The sequence below is a fragment of the Passer montanus genome, unplaced genomic scaffold (genome assembly GCF_014805655.1).
Source record: "Passer montanus isolate IOZ18808 unplaced genomic scaffold, ASM1480565v1 scaffold286, whole genome shotgun sequence".
Classification (NCBI taxonomy): domain Eukaryota; kingdom Metazoa; phylum Chordata; class Aves; order Passeriformes; family Passeridae; genus Passer; species Passer montanus.
In genome coordinates this window covers 59895-73018 of record NW_024367551.1, presented here as the reverse complement: position 1 = coordinate 73018, position 13124 = coordinate 59895, and the positions used below count along the sequence as shown (strand labels likewise).

The 13124-nt window shown below is 59.9% G+C and overlaps 1 protein-coding gene across 4 annotated transcripts in view; it reads left to right on the top strand.

Annotated features, from left to right (window-relative positions):
- LOC120504156 (myosin-6) overlaps positions 1-13124 on the top strand; it is a 21221-nt gene that overhangs the window by 1123 nt on the left and 6974 nt on the right. For 2 of the 4 annotated variants that reach the window (XM_039713336.1, XM_039713338.1), the window contains exons 2-26: positions 367-510; positions 1026-1182; positions 1696-1723; positions 1824-1932; positions 2015-2107; positions 4043-4106; positions 4765-4863; positions 4976-5079; positions 6391-6529; positions 6612-6880; positions 7665-7835; positions 7970-8279; positions 8360-8433; positions 8560-8647; positions 8724-8841; positions 8924-9047; positions 9967-10103; positions 10185-10311; positions 10404-10532; positions 10630-10872; positions 11215-11391; positions 11490-11635; positions 11717-11807; positions 12108-12497; positions 12925-13051. In XM_039713336.1, the coding sequence (XP_039569270.1) occupies positions 433-510; positions 1026-1182; positions 1696-1723; positions 1824-1932; positions 2015-2107; positions 4043-4106; positions 4765-4863; positions 4976-5079; positions 6391-6529; positions 6612-6880; positions 7665-7835; positions 7970-8279; positions 8360-8433; positions 8560-8647; positions 8724-8841; positions 8924-9047; positions 9967-10103; positions 10185-10311; positions 10404-10532; positions 10630-10872; positions 11215-11391; positions 11490-11635; positions 11717-11807; positions 12108-12497; positions 12925-13051 (3592 nt within the window). In that variant the 5' untranslated portion in view covers positions 367-432. Of the gene's footprint in view, positions 1-366; positions 511-1025; positions 1183-1695; positions 1724-1823; positions 1933-2014; positions 2108-2670; positions 2827-3343; positions 3372-3471; positions 3581-3663; positions 3757-4042; positions 4107-4764; positions 4864-4975; positions 5080-5383; positions 5477-5588; positions 5693-6390; positions 6530-6611; positions 6881-7664; positions 7836-7969; positions 8280-8359; positions 8434-8559; positions 8648-8723; positions 8842-8923; positions 9048-9966; positions 10104-10184; positions 10312-10403; positions 10533-10629; positions 10873-11214; positions 11392-11489; positions 11636-11716; positions 11808-12107; positions 12498-12924; positions 13052-13124 lie in introns of those variants that run through there. The other 2 variants (XM_039713339.1, XM_039713340.1) reach the window with 2 other exon arrangements.

Sequence of the window (13124 nt, the reverse complement as noted above, 5' to 3'; positions counted from 1 at the left end):
CTTGGGGACATGGGGGGGCTCATGGGGACCTTGAGGTCACGGGGGGCTTGGGGACATGGGGGGTCACAGGGCTTTGGGGGAGTCATGGGGACCTTGGGGTCAGAGGGGACTCAGGGGGACATGGGGGGCTTTGGGGACGGTCCCAAGGCTCCAGGGGTCAAGGTGGGGGACATCACTGTGGCCACTGAGCTGGGAGAGGTGACACCAGGGGGTCACGGTGACCTTGGGGACATAGGTGGGTCACAGGGCTCGAGGGACATCATGGGGACCTTGGGATCATGGGGGGATGTCACCGTGGAGAGCAAGCCGGGAGAGGTGACACAGTGGGGTCGTGGTGACCCCCCCTGACCCCCCGGTGTCCCCCAGACGGTGACGGTCAAGGAGGGGGACGTGCACCAGCAGAACCCCCCCAAGTTTGACAAGATCGAGGACATGGCCATGCTGACGTTCCTGCACGAGCCCGCCGTGCTCTTCAACCTCAAGGAGCGCTACGCGGCCTGGATGATCTACGTGAGACCCCCGGGGGTGGGGGGACCCCAAAAATGGGGTGGGGGAACCCCAAAATTGTGACTGGGATCCAACTGGAGCTTACTGGGATCATATTGGGGGGTCTCTGGGGTACAGAACAACCCACCTGGAAACTGGGGGGGCGTCCTGAGGGGGGTCCATGTGGCACCAGGAATATGGTGGGGGGGAGGCTTCTCCAGACCCTTTTGGCCCATCCAGATCCCAAAATGTCCCATTCCTGCCTCCCCTGAACACCCCCAGACCCAAAATATCCAATCCTCTGACCCCCAGGACCCCTGAAACCCCCAGACCCAAAATATCCAATCCTTGGACCCCCAGGACCCCCGAACCCCCCCCGGCCCCAAACCACCAACCGCCCCCCCCAGCCCCATCTCCAGCTACCCTGGACCCCCAAAACCCCCACCACACCCCTTGTCCCCCCACACCTGGCTGTCCCCTCTTGGGGGGTGTCCCCACTGGGGGTGTGTCACCCCCTGAGCCCCCGTTTGTCCCCCCAGACCTACTCGGGGCTGTTCTGCGTCACCGTGAACCCCTACAAGTGGCTGCCGGTCTACGACCCCCAAGTGGTGGCCGCCTACCGGGGCAAAAAGCGCAACGAGGTGCCGCCCCACATCTTCTCCATCTCCGACAACGCCTACCAGTACATGCTGACAGGTGGGACCCCAAAACCGGCCCGGGGACACCTGGGGCTCACCTGGGCACAGGGGGACAGCCAAGGCCCCCTGGGGTTCCTCCCAGTTTTGACCCATCTCAGCTGGGAGGATGAGGAACCCCAATATCTTCACCTCTGTCCCACCTGGGAGGGTGGAGAACCCCAACATCTCCTTCACCTTGGTCCCACCTGGGAGGGTGGAGAACCCCAGCCACACCTCGAGACCACCCAGTTTCTCCCCCAACCTCCCCTGCTCCTCATCTGGGAGGCTGGAGACCCCCAAGACCCTCAATTATCTCCCGTCACCTTCGTCCTCACCGGAGGGGGTTGGAGAACCCCAGACCCCAAACTTCTCCTGAACTTTGTCCCACCTCACCTGGGGGGGTTGGAGAACCCCAAACCCCAGACCCTCAACATCTCCCCATCCTTATCCCACCTGACCTGCTCCTCACCTGGGGAGGGCTGAAGACCCCCCAGACCCCTCCTCACCCCCTGACCCCTCTCTCCTTCCGCAGACCGTGAGAACCAATCCATCCTCATCACGTGAGTCCTTGACCCTGATGCTGCCCCACAGGTGTGGGGTGGGCCCACGTGCCCCAGGTGACCCCTCAGTGACCCGCTGGTGACCCCCTTGCCCCCACAGTGGCGAATCAGGGGCGGGGAAGACGGTGAACACCAAACGTGTCATCCAATACTTCGCCAGCATCGCCGCCATCGGCGACCGCAAGAAGGAGGCGGCCAACAGCAGCAAGGTAGGGTGGGGCCCGGCCACGCCCCCTGGGATGGGGAGGGTCCCCTGGCCATGTCCCTAGCCCCGTGTCACCCCCTCCCCAGGGCACCCTGGAGGATCAAATCATCCAGGCCAACCCCGCGCTCGAGGCCTTCGGCAACGCCAAGACCGTGCGCAACGACAACTCCTCGCGATTCGTGAGTGGGGCGGGGCCTGTGGGGCGGGGCCTGGGGCTGTGTCTCACACCCATGGGGTGGGGTCCTTGGGTGGGTTCTATGGGGCAGGGTCTATGGAGAAGGGCCCATTGGGTGGGGGCTGTGGGACAGGTTCCATGGAGGGGAGTCTGTGGGGTGGGGCACATAGATGGGGTGGGGTCTGTGGGGTGGGGCCTATGGGGTAGGGTCTATTGGGTGGGGCTTCTGGGGTCTGGTCCATGGGGTAGGACCTATGGCCCTCCATAACTCTCTTCCACCACCCTTCCAGGGGAAATTCACAGACCCAAACTATCCAATCCTTGGACCCCCAGGACCCCTGAAACCCCCAGACCCAAAATATTCAATCCTTGGACCCCCAGGACCCCTGAACCCCCTCCAGATCCTCCAATGTCCCATCCTTGGCCCCCCCCAGCCCCATCTCCAGCTACCCTGGACCCCCAAAACCCCCACCACACCCCTTGTCCCCCCACACCTGGCTGTCCCCTCTTGGGGGGTGTCCCCACTGGGGGTGTGTCACCCCCTGAGCCCCCGTTTGTCCCCCCAGACCTACTCGGGGCTGTTCTGCGTCACCGTGAACCCCTACAAGTGGCTGCCGGTCTACGACCCCCAAGTGGTGGCCGCCTACCGGGGCAAAAAGCGCAACGAGGTGCCGCCCCACATCTTCTCCATCTCCGACAACGCCTACCAGTACATGCTGACAGGTGGGACCCCAAAACCGGCCCGGGGACACCTGGGGCTCACCTGGGCACAGGGGGACAGCCAAGGCCCCCTGGGGTTCCTCCCAGTTTTGACCCATCTCAGCTGGGAGGATGAGGAACTCCAACATCTTCACCTCTGTCCCACCTGGGAGGATGAGGAACCCCAACATCTTCACCTCGGTCCCACCTGGGAGGGTGCAGAACCCCAGCCACACCTCAAGAGCACCCAGTTTCTCCCCCAGTCTCCCCTGGTCCTCACCTGGGAGGCTGGAGACCCCCAAGACCCTCAATTATCTCACGTCACCTTCGTCCTCACCAGAGGGGGTTGGAGAACCCCAGACCCCAGACCCCAAACTTCTCCTGAACTTTGTCCCACCTCACCTGGGGGGGTTGGAGAACCCCAAACCCCAGACCCTCAACATCTCCCCATCCTTATCCCACCTGACCTGCTCCTCACCTGGGGAGGGCTGAAGACCCCCCAGACCCCTCCTCACCCCCTGACCCCTCTCTCCTTCCACAGACCGTGAGAACCAATCCATCCTCATCACGTGAGTCCCCAACCCTGACGCTGCCCCACAGGTGTGGGGTGGGCCCACGTGCCCCAGGTGACCCCTCAGTGACCCGCTGGTGACCCCCTTGCCCCCACAGTGGCGAATCAGGGGCGGGGAAAACGGTGAACACCAAACGTGTCATCCAATACTTCGCCAGCATCGCCGCCATCGGCGACCGCAAGAAGGAGGCGGCCAACAGCAGCAAGGTAGGGCGGGGCCCGGCCACGCCCCCCAGGGTGGGGAGGGTCCCCTGGCCGTGACCCCACCCCTGGTGTCACCCCCTCCCCAGGGCACCCTGGAGGATCAAATCATCCAGGCCAACCCCGCGCTCGAGGCCTTCGGCAACGCCAAGACCGTGCGCAACGACAACTCCTCGCGATTCGTGAGTGGGGCGGGGCCTGTGGGGCGGGGCCTGGGGCTGTGTCTCACACCCATGGGGTGGGGTCCTTGGGTGGGTTCTATGGGGCAGGGTCTATGGAGAAGGGCCCATTGGGTGGGGGCTGTGGGACAGGTTCCATGGAGGGGAGTCTGGGGGGTGGGGCACATAGATGGGGTGGGGTCTGTGGGGTGGGGCCTATGGGGTAGGGTCTATTGGGTGGGGCCTCTGGGGTCTGGTCCATGGGGTAGGACCTATGGCCCTCCATAACTCTCTTCCACCACCCTTCCAGGGGAAATTCATCCGGATCCACTTCGGGGCCACCGGGAAGTTGGCGTCGGCCGACATTGAGACCTGTGAGTGGCCACAGGCTGGTGGGAGCAGGGCTTGGCCACTGTCCGGCCTCTGTCCATGTGTCCAGAGCCCTCCTTGTCCCTCTGTCCACTTCCTCATCCTCCATCTCTTCATGTCTCCATCCATCCCTCCCGCCCTCCACATGTCCATCTGTCTTCCTGGTTGGTGGATCCATGAGTTCTCCATCCCTCCATCCATCTCCTCATCCCTCCATTCCTCGTGTCTCCCTCCCTCCCTCCCTCCCTCCCTCCCCATGTCCACCCTTTATCCGTGGCTGGCAGATCCATGAGCTCTTGTCCATCCCTCCATCTCCTCATCCCACCATTCCCATCTCCTCTTCCTTCCATCCATCCATGGATCCATCCATCCACATGTCCGTCCCTCTATCCCTCTCCATGGTTGATAAATCCAATGAGCTAGTGTCCTGCCCTGTTGTCCATCCCTCCATCTCCTCGTCTCACCATTCCCATCTCCTCATCCATCCATCATCCATCCATCCATCCATCCATCCATCCATCCATCCATCCATCCATCCATCTCTTCACCCATCCACATGTCCATGCCTCCACCCATCTCTCCATGTCTCCATCCCTCTCCTCATCCCACCATTCCCTCTCCATCCCTCTCCTCATCCCACCTTCTCCCCATCCGCCCTCCCAGACCTCCTGGAGAAGTCCCGTGTCATCTTCCAGCTGAAGGCGGAGCGGAACTACCACATCTTCTACCAGATCCTCTCCAACAAGAAGCCGGAGCTGCTGGGTGAGCTGGGCCACCACCGTGGCCTCGTGGCTTCTCCTTCCCCTCTCCTCCCGAAATTTGGGGTGTTTTGGGCAGACTGGGAATGCTCAGTGGTGTCTCCATCCCGCACCAGAGATGCTGCTGGTCACCTCCAACCCCTACGACTACGGTTACGTGTCCCAGGGCGAGGTGACCGTGGCCTCCATCGACGACGCCGAGGAGCTGTTGGCAACCGACGTGAGTGGAGAGGGGTGGAGGGAGGGATGAGTCCATGGACGGACGGATGGACGGATGGATGGATGGATGGATGGATGGATGGATGGATGGATGGAGTGATGGATGGATGGAGTGATGGATGGAGAGATGGGTGGATGAGTCCACGGATGGATTGATCCATGGATATAAAGCTCCTCAAATGGGTGGATGAGTCCATGGATGGATGGATGGAGGTATGGAGATGGAATCCCTCTCCTCATCCCACCATTCCCTCTCCATCCCTCTCCTCATCCCACCTTCTCCCCATCCACCCTCCCAGACCTCCTGGAGAAGTCCCGTGTCATCTTCCAGCTGAAGGCGGAGCGGAACTACCACATCTTCTACCAGATCCTCTCCAACAAAAAGCCGGAGCTGCTGGGTGAGCTGGGCCACCACCGTGGCCTCGTGGCTTCTCCTTCCCCTCTCCTCCCGAAATTTGGGGTGTTTTGGGCAGACTGGGAATGCTCAGTGGTGTCTCCATCCCGCACCAGAGATGCTGCTGGTCACCTCCAACCCCTACGACTACGGTTACGTGTCCCAGGGAGAGGTGACCGTGGCCTCCATCGACGACGCCGAGGAGCTGTTGGCAACCGACGTGAGTGGAGAGGGGTGGAGGGAGGGATGAGTCCATGGACGGACGGACGGACGGATGGACGGATGGATGGATGGATGGATGGATGGATGGATGGATGGATGGATGGATGGATCTGTGGATATAGAGGTCCTCAAATGGGTGGATGACTTCACGGATGGACGGATGCTTCCATGGATCAATGAGTCCTTAGAAGGAGGGATGGAGGGATGGATGGATGGATGGGTCCTCAGGTGGATCCATGAATATAAATATCCTCACATTGGTGGATGAGTCCATAGATTGATGGATTAAGTCCTCAAATGGATTGATGGAAGAATCTATGGAGAGGTGAATCCTCAGATGAGTGGATGGATGGATGGATGGATGGATGGATGGATGGATGGATGGATGGATAGGTCCTCAGAAGAATGGATGGGTCTCTGGATGGATGAGTCCACAGATGGATAGATCCAGGATAAATGAGTCCTGAGCTGGACTAATGAACCCATGGATGAATGAACAAGTCCATGCACAAGTCTTTCAAGTGGACAAGCCCATGGCTGGACATGTCCTCATTGGCTGGTCAGGTTAACGAGTGGGAAGGGCAGTGGGAGATACCCTCAGGTGGTGACCATCACAGGTGGTGACCGTCACAGGTGGTGACCAGCAGAGGCCATGCCCTCACCTGGCCCCTCCCTCACCTCCTCCACCCCTCCCAGAGCGCCTTTGACGTCCTGGGCTTCACGGCCGAGGAGAAGGCCGGCGTCTACAAGTTGACGGGGGCCATCATGCACTTTGGCAACATGAAGTTCAAGCAGAAGCAGCGGGAAGAGCAGGCGGAGCCAGACGGCACCGAAGGTGGGTTGGGGCGAGGGGTTGACGGGTCAGGGAGTGGTCACCAGGTGAGGTGGCACCTGACCAGGTGTCTCCTGCTCCACAGATGCCGACAAGTCCGCCTACCTGATGGGGCTAAACTCGGCCGACCTGCTCAAGGGCTTGTGCCACCCACGTGTCAAGGTGGGCAACGAGTACGTCACCAAGGGGCAGAGCGTCCAGCAGGTCTACTACTCCATTGGGGCCTTGGCCAAGGCTGTATATGAGAAGATGTTCAACTGGATGGTGGTGAGGATCAACAACTCGCTGGACACCAAGCAGCCGCGGCAGTACTTCATCGGCGTCCTGGACATCGCTGGCTTTGAGATCTTTGATGTGAGGCTCAGGGCGGGGCAGTGGCACTGGGCCTTGGAGGGGTGGCATTGAGCCATCTGGGTGTTGAGGGGTTCTCCTACAGCTTCATGGTGACCTTGGGTGGGAATTTGGGTCTTTGTGTTGATGTCATTGAGTGTTGCGTTGACCTCATTGATCCCTTTGGGCCTTGACTCCTTTAGGTGTTGAGTTGACCCTCTTGACCCCACTGGGTGTTGTTTTGAACCCTTTGGGTCTCAGGCTGACCCCATTGATCTCATTGGATGTTCTGCTAACCCTACTGGGTGTTGAATTGTCCCCGTTGACCCCCACTGGATATCACTTTCACCCTGTTGGATGTTGAGTTGACCCCATGGATCCCATTCAACATTGTCTTCACTCTGTTGTGTGTCAGATGGACCCTGTCCATCCCATTGGGCATCACTGTGACCCCACTGGCTATTCAGTTGGCCCTGTTGACACTATTGAGCCCTGAGTGTTGAGTTGACCCCATTGACTCAGTTGACCCCATTTGGTCTTGAGCTGACCACATTGGGTGTTGAGTTGACTCCATTGACTCAGTTGACCCCATTGGGTGTTGAGCTGACCCCATGGACTCAGTTGACCCCACTGGGTGTTGAGCTGACCCCATTGGGTGTTGAGTTGACTCCATTGACTCAGTTGACCCCATTGGGTGTTGAGCTGACCCCACTGCATGTTGAGCTGACCCCATTGACTCCATTGGCCCCATTGGGTGTTGAGTTGACCCCACTGACTCCATCACCCATCTCTCCCTCTCCTCCCCCAGTTCAACAGCTTCGAGCAGCTCTGCATCAACTTCACCAACGAGAAGCTGCAGCAGTTCTTCAACCACCACATGTTCGTGCTGGAGCAGGAGGAGTACAAGAAGGAGGGCATTGAGTGGGAGTTCATCGACTTCGGCATGGACCTGCAGGCCTGCATCGACCTCATCGAGAAGGTACCACCTCCCCCAGGGCCTCCAGGAGCTGAGGGAGGAGAGTCCATCCAGTCGGAGCCCCTCAGGTGCCCCGGGAGCGGCTTTTGGGCTGTCCTTGGTGTCCCTCCTGGCCAACAAGGTCTGCTTGCCCACAGCCCATGGGGATCATGTCCATCCTGGAGGAGGAGTGCATGTTCCCCAAGGCCTCGGACATGACCTTCAAGTCCAAACTCTACGACAACCACCTGGGCAAGTCGGCCAACTTCGGGAAGCCACGAAACGTCAAGGGCAAGTCCGAGGCCCACTTCTCGCTCACCCACTATGCCGGCACTGTGGACTACAACATCCTGGGCTGGCTGGAGAAGAACAAGGACCCCCTCAACGAGACGGTTGTGGGGCTCTACCAGAAATCTGCCCTCAAGCTCTTGGCCCATCTCTTCTCCAACTATGCCGGGGCAGACTCTGGTGGGTGATGGAGGAGTGAAGAAGACAGCTCCCACAGGAGTTGTCTTGTTCCCACCTCATCCCACTGCTCTCCTCCGTAGGCGGTGACAGCGGGAAGGGGAAAGGAGCCAAGAAGAAAGGTTCCTCCTTCCAGACGGTCTCAGCCCTGCACCGGGTGAGGAACCCGCACTGGATCTGCTGCGGGGCAAGGGGAGAACAGTCCCTGGTGTAGAGGGTGGTTCCACCACCCCCCAGCCCCTCCCCTGCTCTGCCATTGGTCACCCTCCCCTCTCCTCTCCAGGAGAACCTCAACAAGCTGATGGCCAACCTCAAGACCACCCACCCCCACTTTGTCCGCTGCCTCGTCCCAAACGAGCGGAAGGAACCAGGTGAGTTGGGGGTGAGGATGGGAGGTTGGGGCATGGGCGTGGCTGGTGGTTGACCCCTCACCTGTCTCCCCCCCAGGTGTGATGGACAACGCCCTGGTCATGCACCAGCTGCGCTGCAACGGGGTCCTGGAGGGAATCCGCATCTGCCGCAAGGGCTTCCCCAACCGCATCCTCTACGGGGACTTCCGCCAGCGGTGGGGACACCAAACGGGCTTGAGGAGGGAGGACAACCCCACTGGGGCTGAACTCGGGGGTCATGTCCCCTCTGGCCCCCAGGTACCGCATCCTGAACCCCGCGGCCATCCCCGAGGGGCAGTTCATCGACAGCCGCAAGGGCGCCGAGAAGCTCCTGGGCTCCATCGACATCGACCACAACCAGTACAAGTTTGGGCACACCAAGGTGAGGTCTTGTGGTCCCTGTTCCCTGTGGTCCTATCATCCCTTAGGTGTAGTGGGCCCCATGGTCCCGCCATTCACGTGTCCATCTGTCCCTCCCTATGTCCATTGGTTCCTTCTGGACCCCTACCCCATCCTTCCACCCACCACAACCAGTTTGATCCCACTGGGTGAGATCTCATGGTCCCTGTTCCCTGTGGTCCCACCATCCTTCATGTGTTGTGGACCGCATGGTCCCATGATCCCTGTGTCCATCTGTCCACCAACATGTCCATCTGTCCATTTACCCAGACACCACCCAATCCTTCCACCCACCACAACCCCTTTGGACACACTGCGGGGACATCCCGTTGTCTCTGTTCCCTGTGGTCCCACCATCTGAGGTGGACACGGAACTCATGGTCCCACAATCCCCGTGTCCATCTGTCCATCTACCCAGACACCACCCCACAATTCCACCCACCACAACCCCTTTGGGCACTTTCTGGGGAGATCCCGTTGTCTCTGTTCCCTGTGGTCCCACCATCCGAGGTGGACATGGACCTCCTGGTCCTATGATGACCATGTCCATCTGTCCATCAACCTGTCCATCTGTCCATTTACCCAGACACCACCCCATATTGCCACCCACCACAACCACTTTGGGCACTTTCTGGGGAGATCCCATTCTCTCTGTTCCTTGTGGTCCAACCATCCGAGGTGGACACGGACCTCATGGTCCCATGATGACCGTGTCCATCTGTCCATCAACTTGTCCATCTGTCCATCTCCCCAGACACCACCCAATCCTTCCACCCACCACAACCCCTTTGGACACACTGCGGGGACATCCCGTTGTCTCTGTTCCCTGTGGTCCCACCATCCAAGGTGGACACGGACCTCGTGGTCCCACCACCATCTCCCCACCTCCTCCCTCCCCTCAGGTCTTCTTCAAGGCAGGGCTCCTGGGCCAGCTGGAGGAGATGCGGGACGAGCGCCTGTCCCGCATCATCACCCGCATCCAGGCGCGGGCGCGGGGGCAGCTCATGCGCATTGAGTTCAAGAAGATTGTGGAGCGCCGGTGAGACAGGGGTGGGCCTTCTGCTCACCTGGCCACCTGGCCGGGGATGTGGTGGCACCTGTGTCCTCCTCCTCCTCGCAGGGATGCGCTGCTGGTGATCCAGTGGAACCTCCGGGCCTTCATGGGCGTGAAGAACTGGCCGTGGATGAAGCTCTACTTCAAGATCAAACCCTTGCTGAAGAGCGCAGAGACGGAGAAGGAGATGCAGGTGGGAAGGGCAGGCAGGGCAGGGTGGGACCACTGGTGGTCTGCGGGGTGTTGGGTGAGGGTCTTTGACCCACTCGGGGTCTCCTGGAGCAGAACATGAAGGAGGAGTACGGGCGGCTGAAGGACGCCCTGGAGAAGTCGGAATCGCGGCGGAAGGAGCTGGAGGAGAAGATGGTCTCCATGCTGCAGGAGAAGAACGACCTCCAGCTCCAAGTGCAGGCTGTGAGTCAGATCACCCCAAAACCTCACCACAGGTGTGACCACCACCCCCACAGCCCCTGGGGCAATCCTGCTCCACTTGCCACCTGCCCCCCAACAGGAGCAGGACAACCTGAACGACGCTGAGGAGCGCTGTGACCAGCTGATCAAGAACAAGATCCAGCTGGAGGCCAAGGTGAAGGAGCTGACAGAGCGGCTGGAGGATGAGGAGGAGATGAACGCCGAGCTGACAGCCAAGAAGAGGAAGCTGGAGGATGAGTGCTCGGAGCTGAAGAAGGACATTGATGACCTGGAGCTGACCCTGGCCAAGGTGGAGAAGGAGAAACATGCAACTGAGAACAAGGTGAGGATGGAGCGAGGCCTTGGCCTCAAGGTGAGAGGACTTGAGTCTGAGATATAAAACTGGTTGGGTTGGGTTGAGATGATCAAGGATGGTTGAAGTGGGTTGAGAAGACATGAAGTATTGGTTTGAGCTGAGGAGACCCAAGGCTGGGTGGGATCTGTTAGCTTGGGTTGAGGAGACCCAAGGCAGGTTGGGAGGATCCAGTGTTGGTTGGGTTGGCTCATTGAGAAGTCCTTTGGGTTCTCCTGCATTGAAACAACCTCTTTGGCTGAGGTGAACACAACCTCCCCCGACTCTGCCCCACCCCGGCACTGAGCTGGAGGCTGGACACTTCTCCCACAGGTCAAAAACCTGACAGAGGAGATGGCGGGGCTGGACGAGACCATTGCCAAGCTGACCAAGGAGAAGAAGGCTCTGCAGGAGTCCCACCAGCAGACGTTGGACGACCTGCAGGCCGAGGAAGACAAGGTCAACACCTTGACTAAGGGCAAAGTCAAGCTGGAACAGCAAGTGGATGATGTGAGTGTGGCTGGTCCCAGCCCGGCCCTGCCGAGGAACTTCTGGGGCAAAGATGAGCAAAACTTGAGGTTTCTCCCCATTTCTGTGCTCCTGCACAGCTCGAAGGCTCCCTGGAGCAGGAGAAGAAGATCCGGATGGACCTGGAACGGGCCAAGAGAAAACTGGAAGGTGACCTGAAGCTGACCCAGGAGAACATCATGGATCTGGAGAATGACAAGCAGCAGCTGGAGGAGAAGCTCAAGAAGTGAGGCTGGATCCCCCTGCCATGTGAGGTCCAGTTGAGGGTCACAGGTGAGGCCTCACTTGCCCCCATCTTCTTCCACAGGAAGGAGTTTGAGATCCACCAGCAGAACAGCAGGATCGAGGACGAGCAGGCACTGGCTCTGCAGCTCCAGAAGAAGCTGAAGGAGCTACAGGTGGGGGAGAAGCTGGATCTTTGTCTGGTTGGGTTGGACTGGAGACTCTCCAGGTGGTTTCATTGGATTGAAGAGCAACCTGATGGTTGAGATGGAGAGTCTCAAGGTGGTTGGGCTGAGTAGAAGAGGCTCCACTTGGTTGTGTTGGTGTAGGTTGGGTTGAAGAGTCCCTGGCTGGTTGGGCTGGGCTGAGTCTCCAGCAGATTGAGTTGACCTGAACAGTCTCCAGTTGCTGAGTTGGGTTGAGTGGAGGGGTTGGGTGGATCCCATCCTGCCTCTCACCTCCCTCTTGGTGCCCAGGCGCGGATCGAGGAGCTGGAGGAGGAGCTGGAGGCGGAGCGGACGGGCCGGGCCAAGGTGGAGAAGCAGCGCTCGGAGCTGTCGCGGGAGCTGGAGGAGCTCAGCGAGCGGCTGGAGGAGGCCGGCGGTGCCACCTCGGCGCAGCTGGAGCTCAACAAGAAGCGGGAGGCGGAATTCCAGAAGCTGCGGCGGGACCTGGAGGAGGCCACGCTGCAGCACGAGGCCACGGCGGCCGCACTGAGGAAGAAACACGCCGACAGTGTGGCCGAGCTGGGTGAGCAACTGGACAACCTCCAGCGCGTCAAGCAGAAGCTGGAGAAGGAGAAGAGCGAGCTCAAGCTGGAGCTGGATGACCTCAGTGCCAACGTGGAGCAGCTGATCAAGTCTAAGGTAGGAGGAGGTTGTGATGGACAGCAGGGAATCATGGGATGGTTTGTGTGGGACAGGGATCATCCAGTTCCATCAACACTTGGGGAGGGACACCTTCCACTAGGCCAGGCTGGGTTGGGTTAAGCTGGGCTGAAAAGTCTCCAACTGGTTGAGTTGGGTTGAGTGTACACCTTGTTGGGTTGAGTTGCATTGGAGAACCTTCAGCTGGTTGGGCTGAAGAGTCTCCACATGGCTGAGTTGGCCTAAGTTGGGTTGAAATGAAGAGTCTCCATGTAGTTGGGTTGGGTGGATCACCCCCAGGGACACCTTCCACCAGACCAGGTGGCTCCAAGCCCCATCCAGCCTGGTCCTGGACACCTCCAGCCATGGGGCATGTCCACTCCACCACAGCCTCCAGCCCCACCCCTCCTCTGGCCCCTCCCTGCAGGTGGCCATGGAGAAGGTGTCACGCTCCATGGAGGACCAGGCTGCCGAGCACTTGGCAAAGCTGGAGGAGACCCAACGCGTCCTCAACGACGCCAACACCCAACGGGCCAAGCTGCAGACGGAGAACGGTGGGAGCTGACCCAGGGCGGCCCCACCCCCTGCCCCACAGCTGCACCCCCATCCCCCACCCCACCTCAGCCC